The following is a 13,879-nucleotide window of genomic DNA, read 5'->3' on the forward strand; positions in this document are numbered from 1 at the left end:
GACACTGCTCTCCAAATGCTCTGTATCAAAAAAGCTGCAATAGACTGCAGAGAATAACAACTTGCTGATGACCAATTATAGTTACTTTTAATATTTTGTATGATGGATTTGAAATACATTTGGTAGTATTTAAAAAAGTCAAGCCTGACCTGGATTCAAACTTGGAATTTTCAAGATGAACACTGACTCGCAATGGAGATAGCGTAGTAGATATCCAAAGACTGGAATGGTAGAATATCATATGAATGAATTAATCTGTAGCTACATCAGATAACTTAAGAAATGGCTTTAGTATTTTGAAAAACATCCTAGCCATTGTACAGACAACAAGGTTTAAATAAAATAAAATCCATAAATTTCAATATTAATACTATTATTATGAAACTTACATCATGAAAACCAGTAATACTACCAGCACCATATTCAGATATTAAAATTGGCTTATTATACATTTTTTCCCATAATTTAAATTCATCTATCAGTTGTAATTGGATTAAATCTAATCTTCCAGATGATTTATACCATCCAAAATAAAGGTTTATACAGATTACATCCATATACTGTATCTAAAAAAAAATAAAATAAAAAATTTAAAAAAAATAAAAACAAAGAAATGAAAAGAGGTATAAATAATATAACTAAATGATTAATAATAGATTTTGATTTATGGGATTCTAGCAGATTATTTGAGGAAAGCTTCAGCATTAGCAAATGGAGAATGATGATGCATACTATTCGTATCAGATAAAAAAAATTAATTCAAGAGTTTTCTTAACCTCTCTCATTCCAAGTCCAGTACTTAATCTTCAAGAGTGCCTCAGCTATGATGAGCAACCTAGTGAAAAATTACATAAACAATTTCAGTAGGGAACTGGGTTGGTGAACAGATTTGTATTGAGGGACTCAAAATGTATTTTCAGTAGTTGTGGGCCTGGGAACATATGTTGCAACCCTATCACCAAGGTAGAGTTTTTCAAGTCGGCTCCTAAAGAGCCTGAAATCAAAAGTATTAAATTAGAAAATATAAAGCAAATCTGAAACTGTTGGAATAATAATTGAAGAAGTTTAAAAATGATGACTTTTGAACATGAAATATTAGGGTTATATATGGGCAGAAGAGAACTAAGTACTTAAATGTAAGATGGGGTGATAATTATAGAATCTGATAAGTTAAGTTGAATAAGTCCAGGTAACAAATATTTGACCCACCGGGTTGGTCTAGTGGTGAACGCGTCTTCCCAAATCAGCAGCTGATTTGGAAGTCGAGAGTTCCAGCGTTCAAGTCTTAGTAAATCCAGTTATTTTTACTCGGATTTGAATACTATATCGTGGATACCGGTGTTCTTTGGTGGTTGGGTTTCAATTAACCACACATCTCAGGAATGGTCGAACTGAGAATGTACAAGACTACACTTCATTTACACTCATACATATCATCCTCATTCATCCTCTGAAGTATTATCTGAACGGTAGTTACCGGAGGCTAAACAGGAAAAGAAAGAAAAGGTAACAAATATTTAACCCACCGGGTTGATCTAGTGGTGAACGCGTCTTCCCAAATCAGCTGATTTGGAAGCCGAGAGTTCCAGCGTTCAAGTCCTAGTAAAGCCAGTTATTTTTACATGGATTTGAATGCTAGATCGTTCTTTGGTGGTTGAGTTTCAATTAACCACAACATCTCAGGATTGGTCGAACTGAGAATGTACAAGACCACACTTCATTTACACTCATACATATCATCCTCATTCATCCTCTGAAGTATTATCTAAAAACAGTAGTTACCGGAGGCTAAACAGGAAAAAGAAAGAAAGGTAACAAATATTTATATATAAATAAAAAAGGTAGTGTGTGTGTGTAAATTATTTATTTTCAATCAAAAACATCTATGATTACTTTCATTAAAATAGCATTTTCAAGATTTCTCACTAAAAACATATAAAATGATCTAATAAAGATCCTTCTTTTTTCATCTTTTATGACTGCAGAGGATCACTTTAGTCAGTCCATTATCCAAGTCTCTTGGAAGGGACTGTTTGGGCCTTGCAATCTTCCCAGTACTTTTTCATATGTTCTGATCTCCGTGACCTTTCTGGTGTTGAAAATGTTCATGTTGTGAGTTTCTTTCTTGTGAGTGTGAAGCAAGTGTTTTTGTTCTTGGTTTTTTTGTTTAATTTTATCTTGGTTTTTTTCTTTTAGAGCGAAACCACCACATGGAGGGTGTCTTCCCTTAAGGGGTCAGAATGTACCAGCTGTTTCATAAATCTCAAATCTTGCATTCCTCATGATGTGTCTAAAGTATCCTAGTCTCCTCTCGTGCATGGTATCAGTGATGGGTTCTAACTCTTTGTATACAACTCTTTGCTGGGGATAATTCACTACTCCCCATCTTTCTGGTACTTTGTGTTGATGCACGTTCTTCCAATTCTTTTGATTTTCTGGAGTCTGTCATCTTTGATTATTTGTTCAGGTGGAAGAGTGTTTCTGCTGCATATGTGGCTTTCAATTTTATAAGTGTGTAATAGTGTCTTATTTTTGCATATGCAGGTATACATTTTTTACTATAGGTGTACCAGATTAATTGTTGTGCTTTAGCTAGTTTGCTGTTATTTCTACTGGGTATTTAAATTAGGTTACTATTTTAATTTTATTACCATTTATGTTTACTTCTTTTAATTGTATTGGTTTTAATTTCTGTCTTTTCGAATGATATTTTGATTATTTGTACTGTTTTGAAGTTCTAGTATCTGTGTTTTAGCTTTATTGATCATTTGCTAGCAGTGCCAAGATGTCGGTGAAACCAAGGCAGTTTGTTTTGATTTTTGGCTTATTTTTATTTTTAGGGGGTATTTTCTGAGCCATTCCCTCATTACTATTTCCAGAGTGCAGTTGAATAATAGCAGTGAGATTCCTGTTTTGATCTCAAATGGTTTTGAGAGTTCACCTCTGAATTTCACTTTTGACTTCACGTTTGTGAGGTTCAGTTTTATCATATTTATTAATTTTGGATGTTGTCCAAGGTGTCTTAGGATTTTTAGTAGGGATTCTCTGTGGATGTAATTGTATGCTTTCTTCAAGTCTTGAAATGTTATCACCATGTCTCAGCTTCTTTTTCTGTTGTAATCCATTATTAGCTTGAGATTATTGATCTGGTCTAGACAGCTCCTCCAGGGTTTCAAACCGCCCTGGTATTCTCCCAGTTCTTTCTCGAGTTGTAAACCAATCCTTTTAAAGATGATTCTTGAAAGAATTTTGTATGTTGTGTCTAAAAGTGAGATTCTCCTGTAGTTGTTGTTAGTTGTGAGTTCCCCTGTCTCTTATTTTCTGTTTAGCCTCCAGTACCACCATAAGGTATTACTTCAGAGGATGAATAAGGATGATATGTATGAATGAAGTGTAGTCTCAGGTCGACCATTCCTGAGATATGTGGTTAATTGAAACCCAACCACCAAAGAACACCGGTATCCACAATCTAGTATTCAAATTTGTATAAAAGTAAACGCATTTATTAGGATTTGAACCTTAGAACTCTCAACTTTGAAATCACCTGACTTGTGTTGACAAGTTTATTGCTAGGCCAACCCTGTTTTGCCTGCTTTTTGTGTAGCAGGTGGATGAAAGCTGTCATTCAGTGTTCTGGAAATTCTTCTTTGATCCAGATATTGACAAGCTGTTGATGAAGGGCGATTTTTGCTGATCTTCCTGCATGTTTCCAGATCTCTACAAATCTGATCTTTTCCACTGCTTTGTAATTCTTCATCTCACCCAGTGCTTGATAGACTTCTTTTATTGAGGTAGGGTCGTTGTTTTTTGGTGGTGTGGTTATCAGGGTGCTGGTATTACAGTTTAGGAGTTCTGTCAGTTCTACGCAATTTAGGAGTTTGAAATATTTATCTAGTAATTCCACATTGTCGTTATTGTTATGGGCCAGATTATGGTTTTCATCCTTCTTTAGTAGGATGAAAAGTTTGTACTTCCAAAAGTACGAATCCAAAAGTTCGTAGATCCAAAAGTTCGTACTTTTGGAGTTATTTTTTTTAAGGTTTTGTGGTAGTATCTTGACTGTGTTTCATTGAATTCTTCTTCTATTGATTTCACTGCGTCTTTATGGTGTTGTCTTTTCATTTTCCTTAGAATTCAAGTGGTTTTCTTCTTTGTTTTACTAAATTTTGGGATTGTTGTAATCACCATGCTTGATGTCTCTTCTACTCTGTTTCATCACATTTGCTGTTCCACCATTGATGCTTTTTACAGGGTTTTATTGGGGCCAAATCTTCTGCAATTTGTTTAAGGTTGTTAATTAGGTCTTCAAATTTACCCATGATTGGAAATAATATTTCCATTGTTTTTTTAGTAATTTTCATTCTTTATTACTTGGGTAGGGTCTATTTTTCTTTTAGTTTTGGGTGCTTGGTTTTGTTGCTTCCTTTGGGGAATGAATTTAATTTTAATTTTGACTATATAGTGATCTGAGCCTGTGTCTACTCCTTGGAGGACTTTTATGTTTTAGATCTCTTTGTGGTGATGTTTGACCATGAACACATGATATAATTGCTATTCTCCTTTAGAGTAGTCTGAGTGTTTCTTCCAGGTTTTAAGTTTTTGAGGTTTCCTCTTGAAATATATGGATTTTGACATTAGGTCGTGGTTTCTGCAGAGATCAATGAGTGTCCATTTTCATTTGTTCTCTTTTGTTGGTCATTTTCTGATGATGTTGCAGTAACTTCTTTCTCTGCCTGGTTGAGCATTAAAGTCTTCAATTAGTTGTTTAATGTGATTTTTGGGGATGTTATTTATGGTCTGATCGAGTAGGTCCCAGAATTTTTCTGTATCTTTACGATCTTTTGGAGATTTGTTTTTATTATTAGTGGCGCATGGACATTTTATTATGGTGTAAATTTTATAACATGCTTTTAGGGTGATTTTTGAGATTCTTGGGAATTGTAACTTGAATTCTTGTATGGAGTTTATTACTTTAAGGCTTTCGAAAAAGCCTGTTCTAAACCATGGGACATTTTTCATCACTCTCTTCCCGGGTATAACTTTGTAAAGCCAATCCTTGAGATTCCATGGTATCCTGGTTGGTGTTTCTTATTTCCTGCAGTACCATGATGAGAATTTGTATTGTTCCAATAGGTCCATTATTATTTTTAGTACTAGTCTGCATGAGTGAGTTTACATTGTGCATGGAAACGTAGGTGATTTACTTTGGTTTGATTTTAGATTTTTTATTGTTCTTGTTCATTTATGCAGTATTAGGGCATTCCAATGCTTTTAATTGAATGTTATCTTCTTAGTAGCACCCCACCACCAAATTCAAGTGCTGCCCTTCTCTGAAATCTGGTGTTGCTTGGTTCAGCTAGTAGAATATTCCTTAAAAGACCTTTCATGGTTGACTGTCAAGGGGTCACCTGTGATGGAACTAGATCCCGAGTTACAACTATAGATCCGATCTAGTAAGGTGATAGTAGGGTATGACTTGATGATAGATGAAGTTGTGAAGTTTGTTTAGATTCAATTCATTGGACAAATTTCTCCAATTTGTTCTGGATATATCCAGGTGCACCTCCTGGAGGCTCAATCTGACTTTTGTTAAAGTTGTTATTTTGGAAAAAAGTTAAAATGTCCAATCTTAAACATAACAGCCCTTAATCACTTTATAGTAATAATAATAATTTACTTTTCTTATTGGCAATAAATTCTATAACCAAATGATTTTTAAAAAGAACGTAAAATTGTAACATAAAACAAAACTACCCATTCCTGTGAAGTGACTGCAAATTATTGTATAGTGAATACACACATACACATACACACACACACACACACACACACACACACACAAACACAAAAAAAAATTTTCTTTTAATATCTTATTTAATCTAAACTTTATCTATATATCTTTATTTTCACTTTTTTAATGTTATGGTGTATAAACAAATAGAGCACACATACACCCATTAAAATTTTGAATTCTACTGAAAGCAATCCCTGTTATAAATTTCAAATTAAACTAAATAAAATCATCACTTATCAAAGTTTAGAAAGCATACTTATATAAATGAACAGTAGTTCTCATGCTGGCACTGCTAATATTTTAAATATGATTTTAGATATTTTTATTAATTTTTTTTATAGTGGAGAGGATAGTGTACTATGACATCACATCAAAATTTTTCAAAGTCAATTGTTGTGTTAAGACGGGATAATGGAATTAATATATAAGACAACCGCAACAACTTCTCTGTGGCAATTAAGCGAGTAAAAAGACAATCACGGGAAAAGTTAGTCAAAGAATTAAACGATGACCCATGGGGATGAGCATATCAGGTCTTCATGCAGTGATTCACAGTGCCACTTCCCCTGCTATCAAGAGGACAAGTGCTGCAAGTGATTCAGAATCTATTCCAAACTACAGAACAGGAACATGTAAATGTAATAAACCATGAAGTTCAAAGATTCAACATAGAGGAACTGCACGGGACAATCGCAAGAATAAACCCAAAAAAGACTCCTGGCCCTGATGGGGTTACAGGCACACTGCTAAAAGGACGGTAGCGCACTCATGGTTGCTCTTGGAGGCTTTGAATAAGGCCCTGGGCGCTGGGAATTTTCCCACATCATGGAAACTGGGGAATTTGCTGCTTACTTCCAAATCGGCAACTGCAGGGCTTCCACAAGCATATAGACCAATTTGTCTGCTGCTCACCGTAGGGAAGAAGTTACTGGCAGAATGGACACAGGCTGAATTAGAGGAATGAGGTGGACTAGCGCCTAAGCAGTATGGCTTTATTAAAGGTAGATCAACAGTAGATGCACTAAGAAGGGTCATAGGCTGAATTGAGACATGCAGGGAGGGCACCTGGAGGACCAGAAAGATCCCCTTGATAGTCCTCCTGGATGTCTGCAATGCCTTTAACAGCATTCCTTGAACATGTATAATGGAAGAGCTAAGGAGTAGAAATATCAGCCCTTATTTAAGAGTCACTATAAACAACTATCTGTGCGACAGGGAACTGCTGACGACAGTGGAAGGAGGCAAGATCAAGTTCCAGATATATGGAGGTGTACCCCAAGGGTCCTCACTGAGCCCCCTTCTGTGGAATATCGCCTTCGACGGCATATTGAAGCTGGGATACCCAGAGGGTATCCTTATGTCCTTAATAGCATATATCAATGATTTGGCGATGCTGGTGCCTTGCCAATCTGAAGAAGAGGTAGAAAGGAAGGTGAAGAGATCAATAAGTCAGGTGAGCACCTGGCTACAGACAAGGGGCTTGAAGCTTGTGCCCCAAAAGAACACAATTAATGACTGTAGTGGACCGATGTAAAATTAGAAAAATTAATGTTACAGTAGATGATGTCATATTAGGGACAACACCTCATACAAAGTACTTGGGGGTCTGGTTTCATCAATCTGGACTGTTTAACAGACATCTTAGTGAGATATCAGATAAGGCCGAAAGGATTATCAATACGCTGGGCTGACTAATGGGGCCCAGATGGGGACCGAGAGTCGCCAAGAAAAACTGCGGCGGTATCCGTGAAATTATACGCAGTACCCGGCATGGTGCATGACATTAGACCGTAAGAAGAATGTTGAAACAACTGACCTGCCTTCAGAGACAAATGACATTGAAGATAATTGCTGCATATCGAACTGTGTCGGGGAATGTTGTGGGAGTTCTTGAGGGAGTCCCGCCGATCCAACTGCAAGCACTCCAGAAAGAAAGAGTATATGAAGTCATGAATAGAGGCGATGCCGCTGCACTACTAGCTCAGGAGTGGCAAGCAAATTGGGATGCAGCCCCTACAGGGGCTTGGACGAGAAGGCTTATACCTAGGCTGGGGGTGTAGCTGGGAAGGAGTCACGGAGATGTTGTATATTATGTCTCGCAACACTTCTCCAGCCACGGGGAATTCGGGGCCTATTTGTATAGATTTAGGCGACGCAAGCTTCCCAACTGCGTGTACTGCGGCCTGGAAGATACCCCCCAATATACTTTCTTTGAGGGTCATAGATGGAACAGATTGAAGGCAAAGTACAACATAGAAGGTATTATCCCGGAATCTATTATAGCATTCATGCTAAAGGAAGTTGAGGAATGGAGAACAGTTGAGAGATTTGTGGCGAAAGTACTAAAAAAGAAAGAGGTTGATTACCAAGAATGGAGGACAGTTTTAGGTGTCTAAGGAGAACGCCGTGGGGGGGGGGGACAGCACCCTGTTGAGCTGCCGTCCGTCCGTGCTTGCACGGATGGGCGGCGGGCAAGGATGCACGGGGTTCCCGTACCTTCCCCTACATATACAAAAAATATTTTAAAAAATAGAGAATGAAAAGACCGAGTCCGGGCTGCTGGGTCGTGGACCCGGAAACGGCACAGCCGTGCCCGGCTCCTTTCACCCCACTCATTAAAGGCAGGAAAGAGAGATAAGATCCAAACCGACGGGTCGACCTGCCATGCCGGATGCACAGCCGGTAAGCGGGGAGGCCCGTCAGAGTCAAAGGACACTCCCTGGGTTGAGTATTACTTGATTGCAGAGCCGATTCAGGGGAGGCAGAAGAAAATAGTTTATAAATTAATAAACAACAAAATACTCAAAAACAATTTACAAAAAAAAAATGTCTTAACATTTATAACTAGACGGTCATTTCAATTGTTAAATAATCCTCATCAGTAGATGCTGAGGAAATAATATAGTGTCCCACGAGGAAATGGAGAATCTTTCAGGACATGTTCTTCTACTGGTGAAAATAATGAAAAAAATTATATAAATATAAGTCCTTTTTTTCCTTTCCCTTTTTGGAACCGCTCTTGGAGCGCCCGCGACCTCATTGCACAAAGACGACCCCCGCACGCTCGGGGGGCCCTCTAAGCGGTCAGCCGTGAGCCTGTCCGGCCCGGCACCCTCCACCGTCAAACTCCCTGTCGAGCTACCTCCGAGGAATGTAATCTGTCATTCACTTTCTTAACGTACTCTTTTATAGCCTTCCATTCTAGGGTCTTCACATCATAATTCTCTGAGTGTCTTCTGGATTAAACATGACCTCTGCCCCCAAGGCTTCCAGCATCTCTTGGCGTTCATTCTCAAATCGTGTACAAGTAAAATTAACGTGTAAAGGGATATCCTCCTCAGCATATGTGGAACAAAGGTCCGAGTGGTCCAAACAGAATCTGTACAAGTAAGCTCTGTAGCCTCCATGGCCCGCCAGGAGCTGCGTTAAAGAGTAACCCAGCGAGCCATGAGTCCTTCGGTACCAGCTTCTAATATCTTCGAGAATGCGGTGCGTCTACCGCCCTTTCGTCTCCTCATCTCACCTGCTTTGCCAGATTCCTAACAACTCCTCTTCTATATCAGCAGTCTCCTCTTATCGGCAGGAGATAGAGGTCCCAATGCCCGGATTCTCTTTCTTTGCTCAATCTATAGGCCTATAGTAAGAGGCCAGCCAAAACCTCGCCCGCCTCCTTTGAAACTGAGCGTAAAGCGCATATTATCCATAGACAGCATCTCCTGTGTGAAGTCTCGAGTTGTCCTAATTATTTCGCGTACTTAGTGACGCTCCACCACAATTCGGCTCCGTACAACATACGCAACTCCCGCCAGTAGTCTCGTTCGCAGCTGGGTCGGGCCACCGCAGTTTGGCAGGAGACCGGCAACCAACCTCATTGTCTTCTCCGCTTTGGCAACCGCCTCAATGGCCTATGTTCAAAACCGGAGCCTCGTGTCGACCCAGACCCCGCAGGTCTGGGTCGATTTAATCGCAGGTCTGACTTTGATCCGTCTTCCCTCCAAAGTGAGTCTCAGCTTTGAATGTCTCTTGGCGAAAAAATTGTAAACATCTCTGTTTTATCAGGGACAAGCGTGAGGCCCACCCCCGCCATCTACTCTTTGATGGCTTGATAAGCGTGGCATATCTTAACGGTAGCCTCGCGAACTCTGACAACCTTCACCGCCAAAGCGAGGTCATCCGCGTTACCCACCAGGGTCACCCCCGGCAGAAGGAAGACGCGGAAGACCCCGTTATAAGGCAACACCCAGAGAGTCGGTCCGAGGACCGACCCCTGCGGTACTCCTCTGTATAGATTACGCTCAATTGGTGTTCCATTTTCCACGCTGCAAACAAGTCTACGCCCAGTTAGATATGATTTGATCATTCGTCGGAGGTACAGCGGAATTCCGCACACAACTAGCGACCCCATTATTGCGACGTGAGAAATACAGTTGAATGCATTTCTCACGTCAAGGGTGACAAGCACGCACATCGCCCTTCGCTTCTCCTCGCGGCTCTCTCCGCAACCTGGCACACAGCGCCCACTTATCAATGGCGGACCTCCCCTTCCGGAAGCCGTATTGGCTGGCGGAAGGTCCGCACACCCTCTCCACCACTTCGGATATTCTGCATTGGAGCATATGCTCTAACACTTTCGCTAGAGCGTCTGTCATGGCCAGCGGTCGGTACGAGGAGGGTAACGCCGGGTCCTCTCCGGTTTGAGGACTAACACCATGTGTTAGTCCTCAGGTGGCAGGTTGCCAGGTGGCAGGAGATGCCACCTTTTGGGGGAATACCCCCTCTGCGAGGCAAGCATTATATACCTCAAGAAATACATCCGAAGCGGCCCGGACCATCACCCTTATAACCAAATTCGGCAACCGGTCCGGGCCTGGCGCCTTCCTCGGGCGCATGCGTAATGTTGCATCCAATAACTCCTCTTATGTAAAAAGGGGTAGAATCTCTCCATCGCTAATATAGCAAAACAAAAAAATAAAATACATGAAATGATAAATGGTAACAGAATAACAAACTTTAGTAACAGTAATTGCTCAAAATTCTCTCCTTTAGAATGTACACAGCACTCTGCCTGACATAAAATATTTCCGATAGCTTTCCGTATCATCTCAGGATTGTTTCATATAAATTCTATAGCATTTCGTATTCTAATGAGTAGCTCCACTTGAGTATTAACTTTTTGTTGGTATACTATGGTTTTCATATGACCCCAGAGGAAGTAATCTTGTGTTGTTAACTAATGTCTAGCGTTATCGTGGTAGCCAATCGACTGGTCCACCACGTCTTATGCAGTTTAAGAAATTAGCATTCAAGTGATTTCTAGCTACTAAAGAAAAATGTAGCTTTTCACCATTGTGCTGGAAAATCATTTGCAATTTAGTTTATAAAGGTACATCCTCCAAAAAAGCTGGCAAATTATTTTTCAAGAAATGAATGTATCACCTCCCATAAGGTTTTCATTGAAAACAAACGGTCTTACAATTTTGTGATAAATAATGCCACACCAAACATTAATGTGAAATTTATGTTGGAAACTACTTTCGACAGTACCGTGTGGATTGTCTTCGCTTCACAAATGACCATTTTTAGAAATGAAGACTCCATTTCTCATAAAAGTAGTTTCATCAGTAAATAAAATTGAATCTACCTTATCAGCGTTGTCTAGTTGCCAATGACAGAAGTTTAACCGCTGGAGTTACTCTGTTGGCTGCAAATTTTGAACCTTCTGCAGGCGGAAAGAATAAAGATTTTCTTTCCGTAGGATGCGTCACTTAGTTTCTTGACAAACCAGTGCGACATGAAATTCACCTTGTACTAGTGCCTGGGCTATGCTGAATATACTGAATCACATGTTGTTCATCATTAACATGATGATTTACTTGACAGAAAACGAACTCGTTGGAAATGACCCTTTCGCTCGTAAATACTAATACACCGAATGTTTTTTTTAAATAATGCTCAAAAGAATGTTTATTAGGTACAAAAAGAAAAGTAAGATTTCTGTCTACTTTTCACCTGTTTTGCTTCAATAAAAACCGATTTTTAAACATTTTTTTTACTTTCTATTGCCTGTATTTACATTAATTTTCTCAGAATTAAATTCTCTGCAATTTTTGTTACTTCCACATTTATTAGTCATTTAACAAAGTTATTGTACTAAAAACCTAAAAATAAAACTTGTTTTTCAACACTGAATTTTGTGTTTTACGTGGAATATCTTAAAAACTACTGGAGTTACAGTTCTGGTACCTGTTTTATTTTATTTCCCAGCTCAAACTACATAAGAAATTACCAACTTTACTGCTTAATTTGAGTCCCAAAAATTATAGTAGGGCTTCTTTTTATTAGAAGAGCTGAAATCTTTCGTTAGCCGTAATTCGTAAATAAAGCATTTCCAGATCTACGTTAATATGAACATTTTTCATTATTTTCACCACTAAAACATCCTGAAAATTTCTCTGTTTCTTCATGCAATACCTGTATAAAAAATTAAGTAAAAACAATATAAATCATAATAATAAATATCAATTAATAAATAAACAATATTTTATGAAATGCTTCGAAATGAGTAGTTATAATAGTGTTAATAGAAAACACAGAAGCTGGATAACATATACACACTATGAACTGGTTCACCTTCACTATACACACAGTGACTATTTGCGTTTCAAATAGTGGTAGATTAACCACCTACACCACATGTTACTTTTTTTAGTAAGATTTATAAGGCATCTTGTTATTCTAAAGACTTACGTATGACTGATTGACTTGTTTCATGTCAGATCATCTTCACTGATGTAATACATCAGTCTCAAAAATATCAAAAGCTCCCCCATAAGACTTACTAAAAAAAAGTTAGGATTGAAGTAATTTACTGTTTCCTTCTTCAGTTTGGAAAATATATTATTGAACACTAGCATACAAAGTCCTCTGAAATTTAGGTGATACTTAGTAACAAGTGACACCTTCACTCTGTTCATTAGAGGAAGAGATTATAAAGAGTCTACAACTCTAATTTTTACCCTTAGAACCACTAACACTTTAGTTGTTTAAAAAAACTTGTACAGACAATATAAAGCAATAAATTGATTAATAATCACCCCAAGTTTAGTCACATAAAATTTTCAATAATTACAAATACCTAATTTATAATAATGAAATTACTTACTGGACTCTTTTCATTAACATTAGGATGAATTCCAGTAGCCAAAGTGACAGGTCTTGTGCTGTCTAATGATTTTGTAAAAGCCACTAAAGTCCTGAAAATTGAAATAATAAAAATAATGATTTCTTTAAATTTTGATTTTATGTTGTTGGCCCGTTAAAGTCTAGTAGGCTTTTTTTAATTAGTAATGAACACATACTGAAATGTCCAAAAATGATACAAATGTTAAACATTGTATATAATTTTTATAAACACTATGAATAGAAAGATTAATTTAAATAAACATTGATATCTATATAGGATTTATTTTAATATAAAAAAACTTCACTTGCATGATGGATTAATTTTTAATGGCAATGATAGAGATTATATATTTTTCCCATTTTAGGCATTAAATTATATTTGATTTTATTTCATATATTTCACCAGTGGTATGACTACATAGTTTGTGAACAACTGAAGCAAATTTAAACAATTTTTATTTATTTTTATTAAAATAATAACAATGATATAAATAACGCGCTTCAAACTATTTTAGTAAAAATAAATAAAAATATAAAGATCATAACTTTTGGAAATGGAAAAAACTGCAATAATTAAACTATAATTCTATTCTTAATTTGTAACCACCATTATCAGATTCTCATAAAATGATTCTCAATTACATGATAAATTAAAATCATAAATTGTAAAAATTATTTATCAAACCCAACTGTTGTTCCAATAATTTCACAAGAGTGCTGGATAGGAAAATTAAAATAAAACATAAATCCAACATAAAAGATTATAAAAAATCCAACCTAAAAAAAACTATGAAATAATACTTTTTCAACTCAAAATGTTTGTCTTGTCATTACTGATGGATAATACAGGACTTCATGTTCTAACTTTACTGATCAATACCGGAATTAATAAATTATTTCCTT

At 37.4% G+C, this 13,879-nt stretch overlaps 1 protein-coding gene across 1 annotated transcript in view; it reads right to left on the bottom strand.

The window, feature by feature from the left end:
• The window catches only part of LOC142322925 (beta-glucuronidase-like), an 84,835-nt gene that overhangs the window by 9,504 nt on the left and 61,452 nt on the right, over positions 1-13,879 (bottom strand). The window contains exons 9-10 of the mRNA XM_075362010.1: positions 12,957-13,047; positions 390-566 (exon numbers count right to left, since the gene is read on the bottom strand). Coding sequence (XP_075218125.1) covers positions 390-566; positions 12,957-13,047 — 268 coding nt within the window. The remainder of the gene's footprint in view (positions 1-389; positions 567-12,956; positions 13,048-13,879) is intronic.

The sequence above is a fragment of the Lycorma delicatula genome, chromosome 4, assembly GCF_047948215.1.
Source record: "Lycorma delicatula isolate Av1 chromosome 4, ASM4794821v1, whole genome shotgun sequence".
NCBI classification, from domain to species: Eukaryota; Metazoa; Arthropoda; class Insecta; order Hemiptera; family Fulgoridae; genus Lycorma; species Lycorma delicatula.